General features: G+C 41.5%; 1 protein-coding gene across 1 annotated transcript in view; it reads right to left on the bottom strand.

Annotated features, from left to right (window-relative positions):
- Positions 1-1,536: 1,536 nt before the first annotated feature.
- APOB (apolipoprotein B) overlaps positions 1,537-16,896 on the bottom strand; it is a 47,408-nt gene continuing 32,048 nt past the window's right edge. Inside the window, exons 26-29 of the mRNA XM_081856634.1 lie at positions 7,798-15,258; positions 6,568-6,670; positions 5,508-5,691; positions 1,537-4,456 (exon numbers count right to left, since the gene is read on the bottom strand). Of these exons, the coding sequence (XP_081712760.1) occupies positions 2,699-4,456; positions 5,508-5,691; positions 6,568-6,670; positions 7,798-15,258 (9,506 nt within the window). The 3' untranslated portion in view covers positions 1,537-2,698. The remainder of the gene's footprint in view (positions 4,457-5,507; positions 5,692-6,567; positions 6,671-7,797; positions 15,259-16,896) is intronic.

Consider the following 16,896-nt stretch of genomic DNA (forward strand, 5'->3'; position numbering starts at 1 on the left):
AATTTATTAGTAGTAGTTTTGTGGACACCCAGTGGCAGTCATCCCCCCTCAAGCTCTCTTCTCTTCCTTACTGTTTATGCACTAATGTTATTTCTCACACATTTATTGTGTTACTTTCCTTAATTTGATACCATGCTGTTTCCCAGCGGGATGCCATTCAAACGTTATATCAGTGATCTCAGAGCTGAACTCCCAATGGTTTCTTTTACAAATGGCTCCTAACAGATGTGTGGCACACTTTATTAACTTAAGTACCCATTAGTTGAAAATTTCATTAGTTTGGGGGGAAAGGGGATCAGTTTCATCAATAGACCTGGTATGGGTAGATTCTTTGTGTCAACCTGACCCATATCAAAATGGATTATTGTTGTAAGTGAGACAAGTGACCTAATGTTCTGCCTATTATGCACACATGATCTATAACCTTTTAAAATACTAGTGTGGGAAAACCGCACACTTCAGTGAATCCCCAAACCATAGATTCTTAACAGGTGGCAGTTCCTCACTTAGCAACATTTGTTAGAGGTTGTCCATGTGTGTGTGTGTATGAATTATCAGGGGTACAGTTTCCAACTAGGTAACCAAGGGGAAATCAGAGCAGAGAATGAGAACGAGACAATGAGCAGCATAACACACATTTTAATGAGCTCAGAACGGCCCCCGGTGGAACTTTGTGCATAGTGCCACCATCTGACTGCCTGGAAGCATTTCACCTGAGAGCTTTCGTTCCCATCGAGGAGAAATAGCAGAACATTTGGAAAAGCTGTGTAGGACATGCCACATCACTGGCATTGTCAAGGGTCACAGTTTGTAAGCTTCAGGTAATGCAAACTGCAGTGTGGCCCACCTGAAGGGTTGCCAGAATCACATGGCATTGGGACACTGCTATCTGCACCACTTTCTTCCAGGCTTAACTCAGTGCTGATGATGACCAACAGCCTCTAGCCGCACCTCAACCTTTTCAGATTAATGAGGAATGCTCTCTTCAGCTTACTATCTGTGTGCTAAGTCAGAACCCCAAGGCTGCAGAGAGGCCTCTCTTGATTCTCTTCTTTTTTAGACTTGCCCAGACCCAGACCTTCTGGAAGCAGTGTAAGCCCATGACTATTGAGCTGCTCATCAAAGTGTAGGCCTCACAATTGGTGTTTGTGTGTGTAAACCATTTCAAGTGGGTGAAAAGGACGGGCTGCCTCCTACCCAATGGAGTCACAGACTCTTCACTGACCCTAGCCAGAGAATCCTGTGAGCAGAACCCCATAAACAAAATGGAGAAACCGTGATGGGATGGAGTTGATAGGGCTGTTCTTGAAATTCTTTGGCTCCTCTGCCAAAGGTTTAGCTTCCAATAATGAGAATCGTTTTCCGAAGATGGGAGTCATCTCTGACAGACTTAGAACACACTTGCAAAATCCCTTTGTAACGAGCCCAAAAAGTGTCCCAGGAAAAGAGAATAAAAAGAATATGATTCAAAGAAAACGAAACAGAAGAAACCTCCTTTCATAAATTAACAAGGTAAGGGGAAAAAAATACAGAAGCTAGCAGAGTGAACTGTTTAATTAAAGGATACATATACACAACTTTTCTACTGACATTGCAAAACAAGTTTGTTCTGAGAAAAGAAAGAAGGGAACGGGAAAGGGTGGGAATCCTATTAGTCTGATCTCTGATATGTACAGTGTGTTCTAATGGCTAAATATAAAACCAAATAAATTATTAGGCCCAAATATTTTGCTTTCAGAAATTTCAGAATTTTCAAACTTAGGAATATTCGCATGAGGCCTTCCTGCGAGGTTGCCCAGAGAAGGCTCCTGCACTTTCAACAGCTGAGCAGCAAGACAGCGCTCATTCTTGAAATACTGCCTCTAATGAACTTTGCCTATTTAAGTAGTACTGGCAGAGTAAAAACAGTGGGACACCAGCCTGCTTCAGAACAAGGATCTGACAACCTCAGTTTAGGCTGAAGATTGCCTGAAACAATGGTGGGCCTTGGATTGAACCAAAAATAAAATATTCAACAATTAAAATAGAAATATAAAAATAATGGTTGTACAAACCAGAAAATACTAACATGGTTGACGAGAAAAAGGGAAACTATGTTGACAAGTACAGTGCTTGACCCTTGACTGGTTAGAGGACTATTTAGGGCACAAAAGAAACTTAACTTTGTAGACAGATCAATTTTACTCACTGATGATGCCTTTGTTTTGTTTTATGGAGAATGCACATTCCAACCCAACATGTACACTTCTGCCTACTTTCCTCCTGTTCCTTGCCTAATTAAAATTTATTTATAATTCACATTCTTTAGCTGGGTTCTTAGGCTGACTTTTCATCACATGCTACTTCTTGTTCCATTGGGTTCTCATCTTCCATTGAAGCAATTTTCAAAACGTTTTGCTCAATGTGGGGCTGGCCCTGTTCCATCTGAAGCCTCTGTAAAGGCTTCCATTAAAAAATACTGGATTATGACCTATGACCTAAAAGAAAACTGGTTTCAATGAAAGGACGCTAAAATGTCACAAAGAATTAATTTATTGGCTTTTGAAAAGCATTAGACTAACCCACAAATTATTCCGTTTTCATTTACAAATGCCAAATTCAAACAAATAGCTTTCTGATGTTCCAAGAGCAATGATTGCCACTGGCTTTAAATATGGTGTGGTAAAAGCTTGCACTACCTTTCTTTCTCTTTGTCCGTTCAAGATTGCAAGCGCTTCTGTACATTTTCCTTGATCTGTTGCATGGTCAGTTGCCCAGCGCTGATCTGCTGATCAATGAAATATTGCAGATCCTCCCATTTCCTGGTGCTTTGCTCGACACCTTGCTGAATCAGTTCCCGCGTTATTTCCAGTTTCTTTCTCATATCTTCCTCACTGAGCTGGCTCATCTGATAAATGGTTGGCAAGTCAAATGGTTTTGGGATGTCTATCCTGAGCTCTCCTTGGCGGACAACGATATAGGGCCTCAGTGTGTCAGCTGTCGCTTGTTCAAACTGATCCAGAAGCTGTTGGAGGTACCGGAGGAATGCAGTATAGTTTTCTATTGTCAGGTCTATCAGGGTCTTAGTGTTAGCGATAAGCCTTGCATAAGAATCAGACAGGTGCTCGTATGCCTCATTTACCTTTGCCTTGACTTTTTGGTTTTGTTCTGCAGCACTCTTCTTAGCAGCTTCCGACCAATATAGAATCTTGTCATGAGCCGACTTGGAGAATTCAGTTTCATAGTTCTCCAAAAAATCTTTCACTTGATCTGTCAGGTGTGCAACCATGTCAGAAGCCCCACTGATCCATTTGGCATGCCATTCTACCACATCATTGATCAGACCCTTCAGCCAAGCCAACACCTTCTCTTCCACTTCGTAATATTTGACAGACCACCCAACAACGCTTGGGTCAAAATATTCCTCCCGTAGGGCTTTGATGCTTTGCAGCAAACGCTCTATCTCCACGGAACTAACCTGCAAAGTCTGCTGGATAAACTTTCCAACCTGCTGAGAGAAGTATCCTATATTGCTTGCTAACTCATTGAGTCCTTGCCGGATCTTGACCAAGAGTTGTCTTGCCTGGGCTTTTAAATATTCATAGTTTTGGGCTTTCAAATTTGCAATCAGATCTTCTGCTGTTTTGAAAACTTGCTGAGTGACTTCCTTGAGCTCTCTTAGATATTGTGTGAAGTCAATCTTTTCAAGGGCAAGAAATAGGTTACTGACTCTATTTCTAACATGTGTTAGAAAGACCTTAATTTCATCAAGTATGTCACGAACTTTGAGGGTCTGGCCGGAAATTGGAATTTTAACCTCTAGTTCATTCGCATATGCATTCAGGTCATCAAAATATTCCTGCATTTTTGTGATGCAGAGCTCTATGGTGTTTGCTAACTTCTCAGTGGCCATCACATAAAGTTCTTCACCAGTGTGCTCTCCGTCTACTCCTGGCACCTGGAATTTTGTTACCTTCAAGAATTCTATGGCAGAATCAATAAGATGCTTTACCCTTTTATGGTATTCTGCGATTATATTCATGGTGGCTTCAAAAAACTGGGCTCTGATTTGGTCATAGTCCATCTGGTTGGCTTGATCTGCAGCTTGGTGGTACATCTTCTTGGCTTTCTTCCTCAAGATTTCATATTCCCCAGTGACCTGGTTAGTTATGCCATGCAGCCCCTGTTCCAGTTCGTTGATAGTGCTTAAAGTAGCTCTGTAAGACATGTCAGCATTATGTTTCAGGTTGTCCTTCAGCTTCAAGGTGGCAGTGTTGATCTCAATACCCATATGCTCATGGTGGTACTTGTTAACACAGTTGTACAAAGCACCGGCTATTTTAGGCACCTTCTCTTTTAAGCCTTCAAGTAGGTCTATGGCAGCATCCTCTTTCCAGTTGGCTTTGATTTGAATCAGTTCAGGATTTCGGAATGATATCTCGCTTTTAAAGACATCGACGACTTCCTGAGGGTTAGACTGCAAATGCAAAACACATTTTTAGGAACTGTCACTCACCCACTACTTTGCCAAGAAAAGCCCAAGACAAGTCTTCCACTAATAGACTTATTTTGCACCAATGTTTATCATATCTGTGGTTATGGCTTATGCCTGTTTGCTGTGCCCTTCCTAAATTATTTTTTTTAAAAATCAATTTTTTAAATTAATTTTCCAAAACACACAAACATACATCCTATTTAAATCTTGGTAACATTATTTAGTGACTTCCTCAAATCCCCTTGGTTGAATTTTGTTATATATCATTTTAACAGTTTTCCAAACTCAATTTTCTCAGAAAATTTAACTTAGTCACTTGACATCTTTCATTCTTTCAGATTTGTCTTTAAACATCTTAAATTGTTTCCTAACACACTTAAATCCTAAGCCTATCTAAATGCTTAAATAATTTCAGTCAACCCAAGGACACTAAAATATGGGAAATAAAAAGTAACATGAAATAAAAATTTGGCAGAATATGACCCGGTGTATAGATATAGCTTCTTTTTGCAGTAATCATTTATAATTTAAAAATCCAATGGCCAATTATCAGGGATGATGGGAGTTGTAGTCCAACAACTTGGGGGAGGGGCAACAGGTAGGAGAAGCCTGCATTCGGCTAACATTCGGCTACAAATAAGTTAAAAGTGGCCTTAGAAAAACACATCGTAGTCTTCCCCTCATGGTACTGCTAGAAGTCTGGCGACATATTCAAATTCTGAAAAACTCAGTTTACGCTGAGGAGATGAAAGAGAGAAGCAGAGCAACTATGCTGTGGCAAATGGAAAGATAGACCCCAGAAGTGGCATATCCCTTTGTCACAGAACAGCCTGCTCTTACCACACCTCTGTTCCTGGTGAGAAACAGTCTAACTCAGTTAACAGGGACCTCACAATACAGGACTGTCACAATAAAACTTGACTTCCCCGTCTTCTGCCTTCAAACCCATCTATCATAAAGATGGGCACTGTGCCAGTAGTAAGTTCATGATCCTTTAAGCAAAAGCACACGGCCTAATTCTGGCCATGCTTACCAGAGTTCGGTAGAAAACCTCGCCCTTGAAAGTATCTGTATCCAGACTGATGAGAGAGCCAAGGGTTCCAGCTGAAGATGAAGATATTGAGGTAGCAACTCTTGCGGTCTGTTCATGGAAACGCACTTGAACATCAGTGAAGGTTGGGCTGGTGACATCCAGATATATCGTGTAGTCAGTGGTTCTAAAGCAGGCAGAATCAATCAGAGAAAAGGTAATTATTAATTATTATTAATTTAAAAATACAGTTGATTTTAAATGAATGTCTATCTCAGAAGACTTAGAATGATAGAATTGTAGAGTGCGAAGGGAAGCTGAGGATCCCATCCAGGGCTTTTTAAAAAACAACAACCGGAGCTCAGCTCTGGCACCTCTCAGGTGGGTGTCATTGCCAAGTTCATGGTGAGCTCTAGCACCTCTTTTCTAGAAAAATTGCACTGGAATCATCTAATCCAACTCCCTGCTATGCAGGAATATGCAGCTGTCCCATACGGGGATTGAACCTGCAACCTTGTCATGATCTGGGCCATGTTCTTACCAACTGAGCTATCCAGGCACTTATTTGTTTATTATAAATATTTGTCCCCTGCCCTTCACAAAAACTCAAATGCACAGTTAGAAGCACCATATTGGCTTTGCTGCTGGTGTGGTTGCCAGCACCCCACTCTCCCTCCCAGCAAGCAGCAGGAGACCCAGCTGTCAGGAAACCAGTGAAGTGATTCTGCCCCACTTTGGAATAAAGTCTCATATCTGGTGATGGAATCCACAAAAAGGCCTTGCGTGATAGGCAATTTTGTCAAACACAGAGTAAATCCACTGAATATGACTTAGTTGACTATCACCTCCTGTTTTCAAATCTCAAAGTAGAGCAAATGGCACCTTCAGACATGTTCCCTGGATGTCATTCCCTCCCTTCTCCCATTTTGTGGGGAGAGAGGGTTGTTAGGAGCACACTAAGTAAAAGGACAACATTTAGCACACATTTTATAATGGCTATAGCTCATTGAATTGGGATTCCCTATAGAGTGTGCCGTTTCGGTTGATGAAAACAAGTCCTTACCCATTTTCTAGTACAGTGAGACGCTCTTTATATTCTGCACTCAGGTCACGATGCACAAAATGGCTGTTTCCTTCGATGTTGTTACCTTTGTAGATCCACACACCTATGAAGAAAAGGTTCCACACAGGTAAAATGATAGCTAACGTAAATGGAGCCTGCATTGAAAGTCTAGGGCCGAGATAATGTGTACTGAACATCTCACTTTTCCATTAAATAATAAACTGCTGCACTGAATGCAGAAGTTTTTGTCATTGGTTTCTACATTTTACAGGATCTGCTGCAGCTATTATAGAGAGCTGGTCTACTGCACAGACTCATCTGTAAACTACGGGCTCATCTATAGGTGTTGCTTAATGGGGATAGAAAGCTTCCTGTACCTCCATCTTTGTCCATATGAGGTGCTCCTCAAAATCATGGCATTCCCACACTGTTTCCTCTCCATGGAGGATCCTTTTTGGAGTATCTCCATACCAGAGATACTCCAAAAAGGAGAGGGCATAAGAAAATGTGTTTTGAGGAAGGGGAAAGTGCAAAAGGCAGTGACTCAGAGGAGAACAATGGATATTCCTGGTTCAAATGTCCCTCTATGAGTCAAAATCTTCCTCTAGCCTTAAACTACCTAGTTGACCTTTCATATTTGGTCCCTGGCCACCTCCAACAGCAATATGTGATTACATAATAATGTTAGTCTGCCTTATGGGACAGCTGAAAATATTACTGAAAATATTGGTGAAACTCTTTTAAAAATTGAAGTATAATTCCTATTACTTCAGATACTGCCTGAAGTATCAGATTCCTAGCACACTCTTTCATTTTCCTTCCACAATGTAGCTTTTTTATTTCATTCTTTTGGTATAGTATGTACCTTTTGACTGAGGTACAGTGGTTTTGATATGAAGATAAGTAAATGGGAAGAAGTTTATGGAAGGAAAGTGGCCTGACTACTAAAAGCTGCCTGTGTACCCCGAAAAGCTTCCTCAAAGGTTCGGGCAGCAACTTCTGAACAGTATGGAAGGAGGGGTGAGGGGTGCTGGGAGAGGGGGTGGAATCACCCAAAATTTAGTGAAGGCATCTTCCATTCACAGGTTGTTGTTGTTGTTTTGAGAGAATGCAGGGGGCTGGAGAGGATGGGACACACTTCCCTTGCAAAGAACTTCCCTCAGGATCCAAGACACCTAAAACTTTTATCCAATTGTCTAATATCTAATTGTCTAATATCTAATATCTTACCTTTTAGATCATAGGCCAGGAACTGCAGTGGTGAATATGCAGTAAAATCAATGGAATGGTTGAAAGAGTCTTTATGGTTCTTGATATCTATTTTCCAGGTGGTACTGTACAATGGTGAAGCAGCTTTGAAAGAAACACCTAAAGCTCCAAAAGTGGGGATGTAGATTCCAGCAGGGAAGGAGATTTTAATGGCTGGGATTTCAATCTGCTGTTCAGGAATAGTAATCGTAGGCAACTCAAAGTCAGCTATCTTCTTGGCTGCAGCGCTGAAGTCCACAAAGATTTTACCCAGAGAAAGGGTCTTTGGAAGAGTATATTCAGATACAGTTAATAGCTTCTCAGGTATAGTCACCTCAAAGTAGGGAATTTTATATTCTTTCAAGCTGGTCACTACATCGTACTGAGGAAACTGAATTTTTGGGAGTGATGGAAATCCAATGTGAAATGGCGTGGTGGTCAGTCTTTGGGGGATTTTGATATCCCGTAAGTTAATTTCAGGAATTGTGAATGTAAATCCATCCGTCAGCTGGTTGACATTTATGGGGATAAAGTACCCATCTTCATTTTTTGTGTATACGAAGGATGTTGACACATTTAAGTATTGCCTTTCTCCAGGACTAGTGGTGTCATCTAATTTCAAGATCTGCCATAAGCTCTTGTCATAAACTGGCAGCACAAGGCCTCTGAGGAAAGCTACATGACCTCCCAAAGAACTGGACAGATCAAAATGAGCTTCTGTGTTGTCATTCGATAACTGCAAGTGATGTCCAAGGAAGAGGGAGAGGGTTTGGCCTTCGATCTTCCACTCAATCTTCTGATTCTCACTGTTGGTGGCAATGGAAAAGTCTTGATTAACTGAAGTGTAACCGAAGAAATTATTTGGTTGGCTAGCTTGTATCTGAAGACGCATGGACATACTTCCAGGCTCTACTTCTAAAGTCACTTTGCAGTTCTGACGTCCTTCAGTTCTGACAATTGGATAATATCTCAGATGATTTTCTCCATTGTGGTCCCATAATGCATAAAGACGACGAGTGGATGCTTCAATGGCAACATTTTCTTTTGTGTCAAACTTCCAAATTCCATCAATGTCAGAGCTGGTCTCAAATTTGACTGAGGAACGAGCACCTTTAGCATTTAGGTAGGCATCTGCTTCATGAACCAACTTTCCAGAAAATGGTTTTCTCTTGTGAAGCACTCCGTTGATGAAAGCATTGGTTGAAGTATCTACAGATATATAAGATACAATGCTTTCCAAGGTGGCCTTGTGGACAATTGCTCCTTCAGCAGTGGCACCACGAGTGTCAAGAGCGTAGTTTAGATTAATAGCTGAGGAAATGACTGGCTTTGATTTAGCATTTCCCTTAAGCTCCTGCCTAAAATTCATGTTCAAGCCTGGCATGCTGCTTTTTGCTGTGGTAATCACTGAAGCTTCTATATTTCTCCTGGTGAGACTGATGGTGCTGTCGTGGTTTCCCACTATGAATTTGTTGTTCAGGGATAATGCAGTCGCTAGCTTCAACCCTCTTTTCCTTGTGAGGCTGGTTGTTCCGTCCAATTTATATTGCAGGGCATCAATCACAGAAGTGGAGGATGAACTCAAGCGAGCAATGATATCAGATTGGTTAAAAAGGCCAGCATTTGTGTTCAGGGTAATCACACTAGATTTGAATGAAAATTCATAGGTAATATTTCCCATGGCTGGAATGTAGATTCTGTTTAAAGGTGAGTGTGCTCGATAGCTGGGAAGCTTAAGAGTCTGCAGACCTTGGGGAACATGAAGGACTGGTAACTCCAATGATGGAAGGACCAATGTATAGGATGGCACTGAAAACCCAACAAGTGGGACAGTGAAACTTGGAGTGCTCATTTCTTTAGGGATCACATAGCCAAAAGCTGGGAGCTCAGCAGTAAAAGGAGATACCTCAATGTTGACCACTGGAACAGTGTACCCTGGAATCCTGAATGTCTGTGGGACTTTGTTAACTGAAGTATCTATTTTGTACTTGTCAAACTTGGTCTTGGCTTGGTTATAGGACTCGGTCAGGAATGCTAAGGTGTTGTCTCTACCTTTCTCAAAGTGCCTGTTGAAGGTTGCAATGTACTGATTCAGGGCTTGATGCACTCCATCCAAAGGAATTTGAAACGAGTGCATATTTTTGTTCTTCTTGTACTGAGCTTTCAGGTTTAAATCAAATGATTGCTTTGTAGTCTTCAGTAAATTCTTCAGCCCTGAGTCCTCCCACAGAGAGTATCCTTGCACGTGGGGTGTCTTGATGCCCATGATAGATTGTTCAGGAAACGAGAGGGGATTTTTTAGGAACTCCAAGTTAGCATCACCATTCATGGACACAGAAGCCTCTATACTTTCTTCGTTGTTACCAGCAGACATGTTATGGACGTATCTGTATTGATTAAATCTGCCCTCAGCTGCCCAGCTAACTTGTTGAGTGGAGGGACTCAGTGCCAGTATATAATTATTCACAAGCTCAATTTTGCCGACTATTTTCATTGGGAAGCTAACTTTTACATTCATGTTATTATTTGTTGATGTGCTCAGTTCAAAGGGCTGCACCAAGAAGTTCACATCATTATTTATAGTCCCAGATATGCGTCCGTTCAACTTAGCATTGTGTGTGCCCCTCAGTTCTGTTTTGAGCTCTCCAAGATTCCCTGTGCCTTCCACATTTAAGTCACTACGTCCCAGCTGTGGAGATTCTACTACAGATTGAACTTCAAGCCTTGCAGAACTTGGTAGATTATATTCATATGCCAGTCTTTGGTCGACTCTCAAGTACTTATCATTGATCTTGTTTTGTGCTACGAATGAAGCTACAGATCCCCCTAAACCAAAGCTGACACTTGATTCATGGGTTCCTTCACCAGAGTAATCAAAGGCTGTCCATTTCCAGTCTCCTCTGCCAATGGAAGTAGCTGATATGCGTCCCGCTTCTAGTGCTGTTTTTATTTCATTACTTAATTCTGCTTGGCTGCTGAAATTTGGAATATATAGCCTGTGTCTGTAGGTTGTCCTGCTCTCTATGGAAATCTTCTTCTGGAGGCTGCCTGTTAATTGGTTGTACAGATCTATAGAGTTACGCTCAGTATGGAATTTTGCTGTAGTTTCTGCATTTCCCCGAACAGAAGTCCCCAAAAATGTTATTTCACCTGCATGAATAGCATCAATGTACATGTGGGAGAACTTCAGGTTGTCTCTTAGGATTAACTGCTGCATCTCGGGAGCTGAGAGACTTGTATCTGCAGTCATTTCAAAAGCAAGGCAGTTGATTTTGGAAGTTGCTACTGCTGAAATAGACCCCAAAAATTGTGGGCTGTGGGCAAAAGCTGTTGTGTTCTTAAAAGCACCATTAGTAGTCAACGTGAAGAAGGGAGAGGTTACTTTGAAAGCACCAGACAATGTTCCAAATGTAGGGACCATCACAGAGTGTGGAATGCGGGGCAGCTGGAATTCTGGAATTTGGATCTCTGGGAACTGGAATTCATTCAAATTTAGTTTTGGGATCAGTAATTCAGGTATTTGGAGTTCAGGGAAATTCATTTCTGGTAAAGAATAGTCAGAAAAATACATATCTTTCATCTTTATATCTTGGAAATACACATCAGCAGTTGGCAGCTGAAAGTCACTCGACATGATCTGGTCAATCGTCTTCACAATCTTCAGCTTGATGTCATTCAAATCAATTGTATAAGATGGCACTTTGAATGTATTTAGAATGGTGAACTCAGGAGTAGTAAATCTGACTGGAATTCTGATTTCTTTCAATTTCTTGAGGTTTACCTGATAAGATGGGACACGCAGGTCAGTTAGTGGAATAAGGAAATCTGGAGTTTGAAAGGTGGCTTCCCGCAAGACCCGGAGACTGACTTCAAAAGCTGGTATGTTGATTATGCCTGCTCTGATCTCAGGAACTTTGAAACCAGTTTCAACAAAGTGGTTGAAACTGTCAGCCATAGTTTTTACATTGTATTGCTCAGCTAAAAGGGTAATCTTTTTTGAGGCAGTTTTCCATTGTTCATCTAGGAAGGTGATTATGGTGCTGTAGAGCTGGCTGACCTTCTCAAGGTATCCCCGGATTTCTAATGGGATATCCATTTGATAAATTCTCTCACGTGCATCTTCCAGGTACTCACAAGCTTTACTTTTCAGTTCACTTAATGCTGTTGAGCTTAAGAGATCACTAAGCCAGTTAACGATGATGGCAAGTCTAGTGTCTTTTAGTTTCTGTATGTTCTGAGCAACCACAGCAGCGACATCTTTGATGTATTGTTTTGTAGCTTCCATTTTCTGAGGTAGCTCCAAGGCTTTGATTTCATCATTGATTTTCTGTGTTGTTTCCCGGATTTTATTGTTTGTTTCATCTACAAATTTGTTGTAATCAAATGACTTCAGCTTCTTGATAACAAAATCAAGAAAGTTGTTGACTTCATCCACCAGATTTGTGTAATCAAATGATTGGAGCTGCCTAACAGCATCATCAATGAATTTCAGTACTTGGTTGAAGAATGTTTTTATGTCAATTTTTTTCAGAGAGAGGGTTAATTTCTGGATTGTTTCTCCAATTTTCTGTTGGTTATACAACTCAACTATTTTGTCCATTAGAACTTTGACCTGCTGATCAACTCTATAGTTCACAATAAGTTCATGCATTTTGTTCCGAAGTATATTGATCTTCTCAGTCACTTTGTAGTCCTCCATATAATTTAGAAGAAGATCTTTAATTTGCTCCAGAATTTGATTAAGTTTTTGAATGGGAAAGGACATGTTCAGCTTCTCTATAAGTGTTTTAATATCAATTGCGTCCACTTGCTGCTTCAAACACTCTGCAATGTGTTGGGCATCTATATTCTCTATCTGTTTCTTCAGTTGATCTAGTTTTTCTTGCACTCGAGCTTTGATTTTGTACTCAGCATCCATATTTTGAACCCAAGCAGCAGCACTGCTTCCTATCTGGTTAAAGTCATACTGAGAGATGGCAGATTGCAGTTGATGAATAGTGTCAATCATTTTTTTACTGATTTCATATTGCCTGTCTATAACTTTCATTTTTTCAATAATCTGCTCAATAAGTTGCACAACAGCTGCCTTTAAGTCATAATTGCTCCTTATATACCTTTCAGCTTTAACCAGGAAAACCTGCAGTTTAGACAAAGCTGCCTGGAGATTAGTTTTGGCATTTTCCAAAGCAAGTTCAAGGTCATCCACAGTTATGCTGTAATCCTTTGCAAATGCATCCAGTTTCTCTTTCAGGTTGTTCACTTTGCTTTCCAGATCGAATGTCTTCACATAGTTATTAACCTGCTGGGGGATTTTATCTAATGCTGCCCTATATTTTCTCACAACCTGATCTATATTTACACCCTTTAGGTTCTTCTGAATAGATCTGAGTACAGCTAAGATGGACTGCCTCATTTGCTCATAGTAAGCTGGTAGCTTTTCCAAGAAGGGCAGATTGATGACATGCATGTTCTCATTCTTATCATACTTCACGGAAAGAGCAAGACCAAACTCTTGAGTCTGGGCTACATTTTCCCTTAAATCTAAAACTTCAATTAAATTGACTCTCCCCCGGTTTGTGAATGGTATAGTTATAGGAAAGTCCAGTACAGAAAGGTCTGCTAAGGTTTTTCCATCCAGCTCCACCCCAATAGTTTCTGCATCATTAAAAGCACTAAAATCTTGAGTGTACACATTATTGTTCAGCTGGCTCTTCATCTTCCATGTACTTCTTTGCTCAGATGGCGTAAAAAGAGCAGTGACCTTGTTCTCCAGTAATGTCTTGTACCTTTTCTCAGAATTGAAGTTGTGGCCAGTGGATCCCCGATAATCATGAGAAAGTGAGAAAGCAAGGGGTTCGACTTTTAGCAGGAATTTGCTGTAGAGCTGTCCTGACTGCTCTCCCAAGATTGAGAGTCTTCCATCCCCATTTGTATGCATGTCAACAGTGACAGTAAATGGGGCTGCCACAGATCGTATTGCATTGGAAAAGGTTAGGGATTTTGAGTCACAGTTTGTGTTGATGACGACCGACGAAGAGAGGCCTGCAACGTCCAAGTTTACTCTGTGGGTGAGAGCTGCACCTCGAATACTTGCTACTGTGTCGGTCTTAACATGCGCCACCAGATCTGCATAGGTAAATGTATAGGCATGCTTCACTTCATCGCTGCTGTAGGCACCTTTCACATTGCCATCCAGATTAATCTTCAGGGGCTCAAGTTGTAACCGTGCGTTGTTGTTTAGATCAGCACTGCCGAATTTCAAGTCGTTGTTCACGTTGGCTGTGAGAGAATAGGGTTGCAGCTGGAAGTCCAAGTGGTGTTTGTGGGACTTGCCCGGACTGATGGTGTGGTCTAAATTGGAAGCGTAAGTCAAAGACAAGCCCACAAGGTTCAGGTCATGAGTGTTTTCCAGCTTCATTCCTTTGTAGGACCCGATCAAGCTGTTTGCAAACCTCAGTCCACCTTTGTTCACTCTGAAGGTTAAGGTGTTCTTGCTGTCTGCATCCAAAATGCTGCCTTGATATACACTTGTCAGCACGATTTCTGTGGGAGCCACTCTACCATCCAAATCAAATTTTGCATTGTGTTTCCCAAAGTGTCCTCCTGTATTGATCTTCACGGAAGCCCCAGCGATGCCAATCCGGGCATTCATTTCGTTCTCCAGTTTCAAAGGATTAAACTGTAGTGTTGTTGTTGCAGTGCTTGCCAGGCCATCGAGGTTAACACCTAATGTAGACTTGTGCTCAGCTTTGAGTCTTTCACCTTTCCCAGACATGTGGCTAATCAGCTCAACACCTTGGCTGTTAACAGAGCTCGAAATCAGGGCATAGCATTGGTTTTCTGCGTAATTGGCTTGGTACTCGGAGCGAAGCGCAGCTCCCTTTCTGTCCACAGAGAAGTCAAACTTGTTGGCAACTGCAAAGCTTCTGTGGTTTCCAGCGGTCTCAGAGGAAAACTTCAGCTGGCTGTTTTCATACTTCAAGGAAGCCGTGTTAGTCAGAAGACCATTCTGTACATTCGAGATGGACTTGACTGTCCATGGGCCACCTGTAAACCTGGCAGTCATCTGGTTAGTAGCCTGAAGCAAGGAAGAGTCAAACTTCAGATTGGATTCTCCTGCCCAAACGAGTTGGTTCACATCAAAGGTGCTTGACAGTGTGCCTGTGGTTTTAGCAAAGGCTGAAGCGACATTCAGTTGCCCTTCCACGTTTATGTTTTGAAGAAGCAAGTTGTTGCTCAATTCGGCATCTTCAGCATAAGACAGGGAAAACCGAGTACCCAGCGGGCTGGAAGTTACCAGTGTGAGGGTCCTTCTGTTCACGGGAGTGGGTTCAAAATTGCCTGTTTCGCTAAATTTAAAATTTGAATTGAGGAGTTTGTGTTGCAGTGAACTTTCATAATTACAAGCCATGTTGTTCCCATCAAAACTTGCTTCTCCCTGACCTGGGGGTGGAGAGAGAAGAGAAAAGTACAATTAGCTTTTACAACTACTACTACTACTACTACTACTACTACTACTAAATAAATAACTTGAGCTACTGTGCCTTGCTGGAATATATTGCACACCTTTCTACATTCATAGGTCCTGCAAGCCAAATTCAAGAAATATACACTACTGCATGTTTACCTAGAAGTTAAGTTCCACTTTGATGGAACTTACTTGGAAATGTGTGTTGGATTGACTTGAATGGAACTTAAAGCCCACCATAGTTAAAAGCAAACATTTTGATTTTAGTCTGCAATCCTATGAAGACTTGCATTAAAAGAAAGGTTTATTGAGCTCAGTTGGGTATAGCTTACTTCTGTACTGACATGTTTTGGATTATTCCATTGAAGCCTTTAAGACACAGATGATAAGTGGGGTTTGTTAATTTAGCAACCAGACTGTCATTCAGTTAGCATTTAAGGTTTAACTAGGTTGTGGCTGTAGACCCCACCAATGGAAGCAACTGTAGAATTTACTGATGGAAGTAACTGTACAATTTACTTTCTCACCAGAGGTTTGTTTGTTTTTTTTTTGCTTGGTTTGGTTTTTAGATAATGGAAGCTGATGATATAGAAATGTCTGTCCCTTTCAAATGGAGTTTCTTTTGCACTTTCATCAAAAGATTTTAATGTAAAGGAAGGGGAAAGTCCACAAGAACATACAGACTTAAAGTGTGGTACAATGGATAATGGGCTGGACTTGAATTCTGGATACCTGGGTCCAGCTTTCCCCTTTCTTACTGGCTGCATTTGGACATACTACTAAAACAGATTTTAGCTTTACAGGAATGTGCCTTAGACTTGCAAACCCTCCCTTCCCCTCCTGTGTCATGGCCTAAGGGTACTGAAAGCTTTTGTTTTCATTTTCACCTAATTACACTTTATGTTGTATGCAAACTGATTGGTTTAGGAAAATAAACCAAGTTCAGACTGTGGTTTCTTATCACAGCTTGTGGCCTTAAACCAGTGTTTCCCAAACTTGTGTCTCCAGCTCTTTTTGAACTACAACTCCCACCAGCCCTAGCTAGCAACACCAGTGGTCAGGGATGATGGGAATTGTAGTTAAAAAAAACCCCAACAGCTGGAGACCCAAGTTTGGGATTACTGCCTTAAACCATAGTTCTAAGTAAAGGTAAAGGGAACCCTGACGATTAGGTCCAGTCATGGCCGACTCTGGGGTTGCAGCGCTCATCTCGCTTTATTGGTCGAGGGAGCTGGCGTACAGCTTCCGGGTCATGTGGCCAACATGACTAAGCCGCTTCTGATGAAACCAGAGCAGCGCACGGAAACGCTGTTTACCTTCCCACCAGAGTGGTACCTATTTATCTACTTGCACTTTGACATGCTATCAAACTGCTAGGTTGGCAGGAGCAGGGACCGAGCAACGGGAGCTTAGCCCGTCACGGGAATTCGAACCACCGACCTTCTGATCAGCAAGCCCTAAGTTCAGTGGTATAACCCACAGCGCCACCTACATCCCTAAACCATAGTTCTAGGTTTCTACATAACAAATCACAGTCAGTTGAAAACAGAAGCAAAAGTTTCTGATCTTTTTGCAGCTGGACAGAAGCTCCTGAGACCGAAACTCATCTATGA

This window comes from Podarcis erhardii, assembly GCF_964252035.2.
Source record: "Podarcis erhardii genome assembly, chromosome: 3".
Classification (NCBI taxonomy): Eukaryota; Metazoa; Chordata; class Lepidosauria; order Squamata; family Lacertidae; genus Podarcis; species Podarcis erhardii.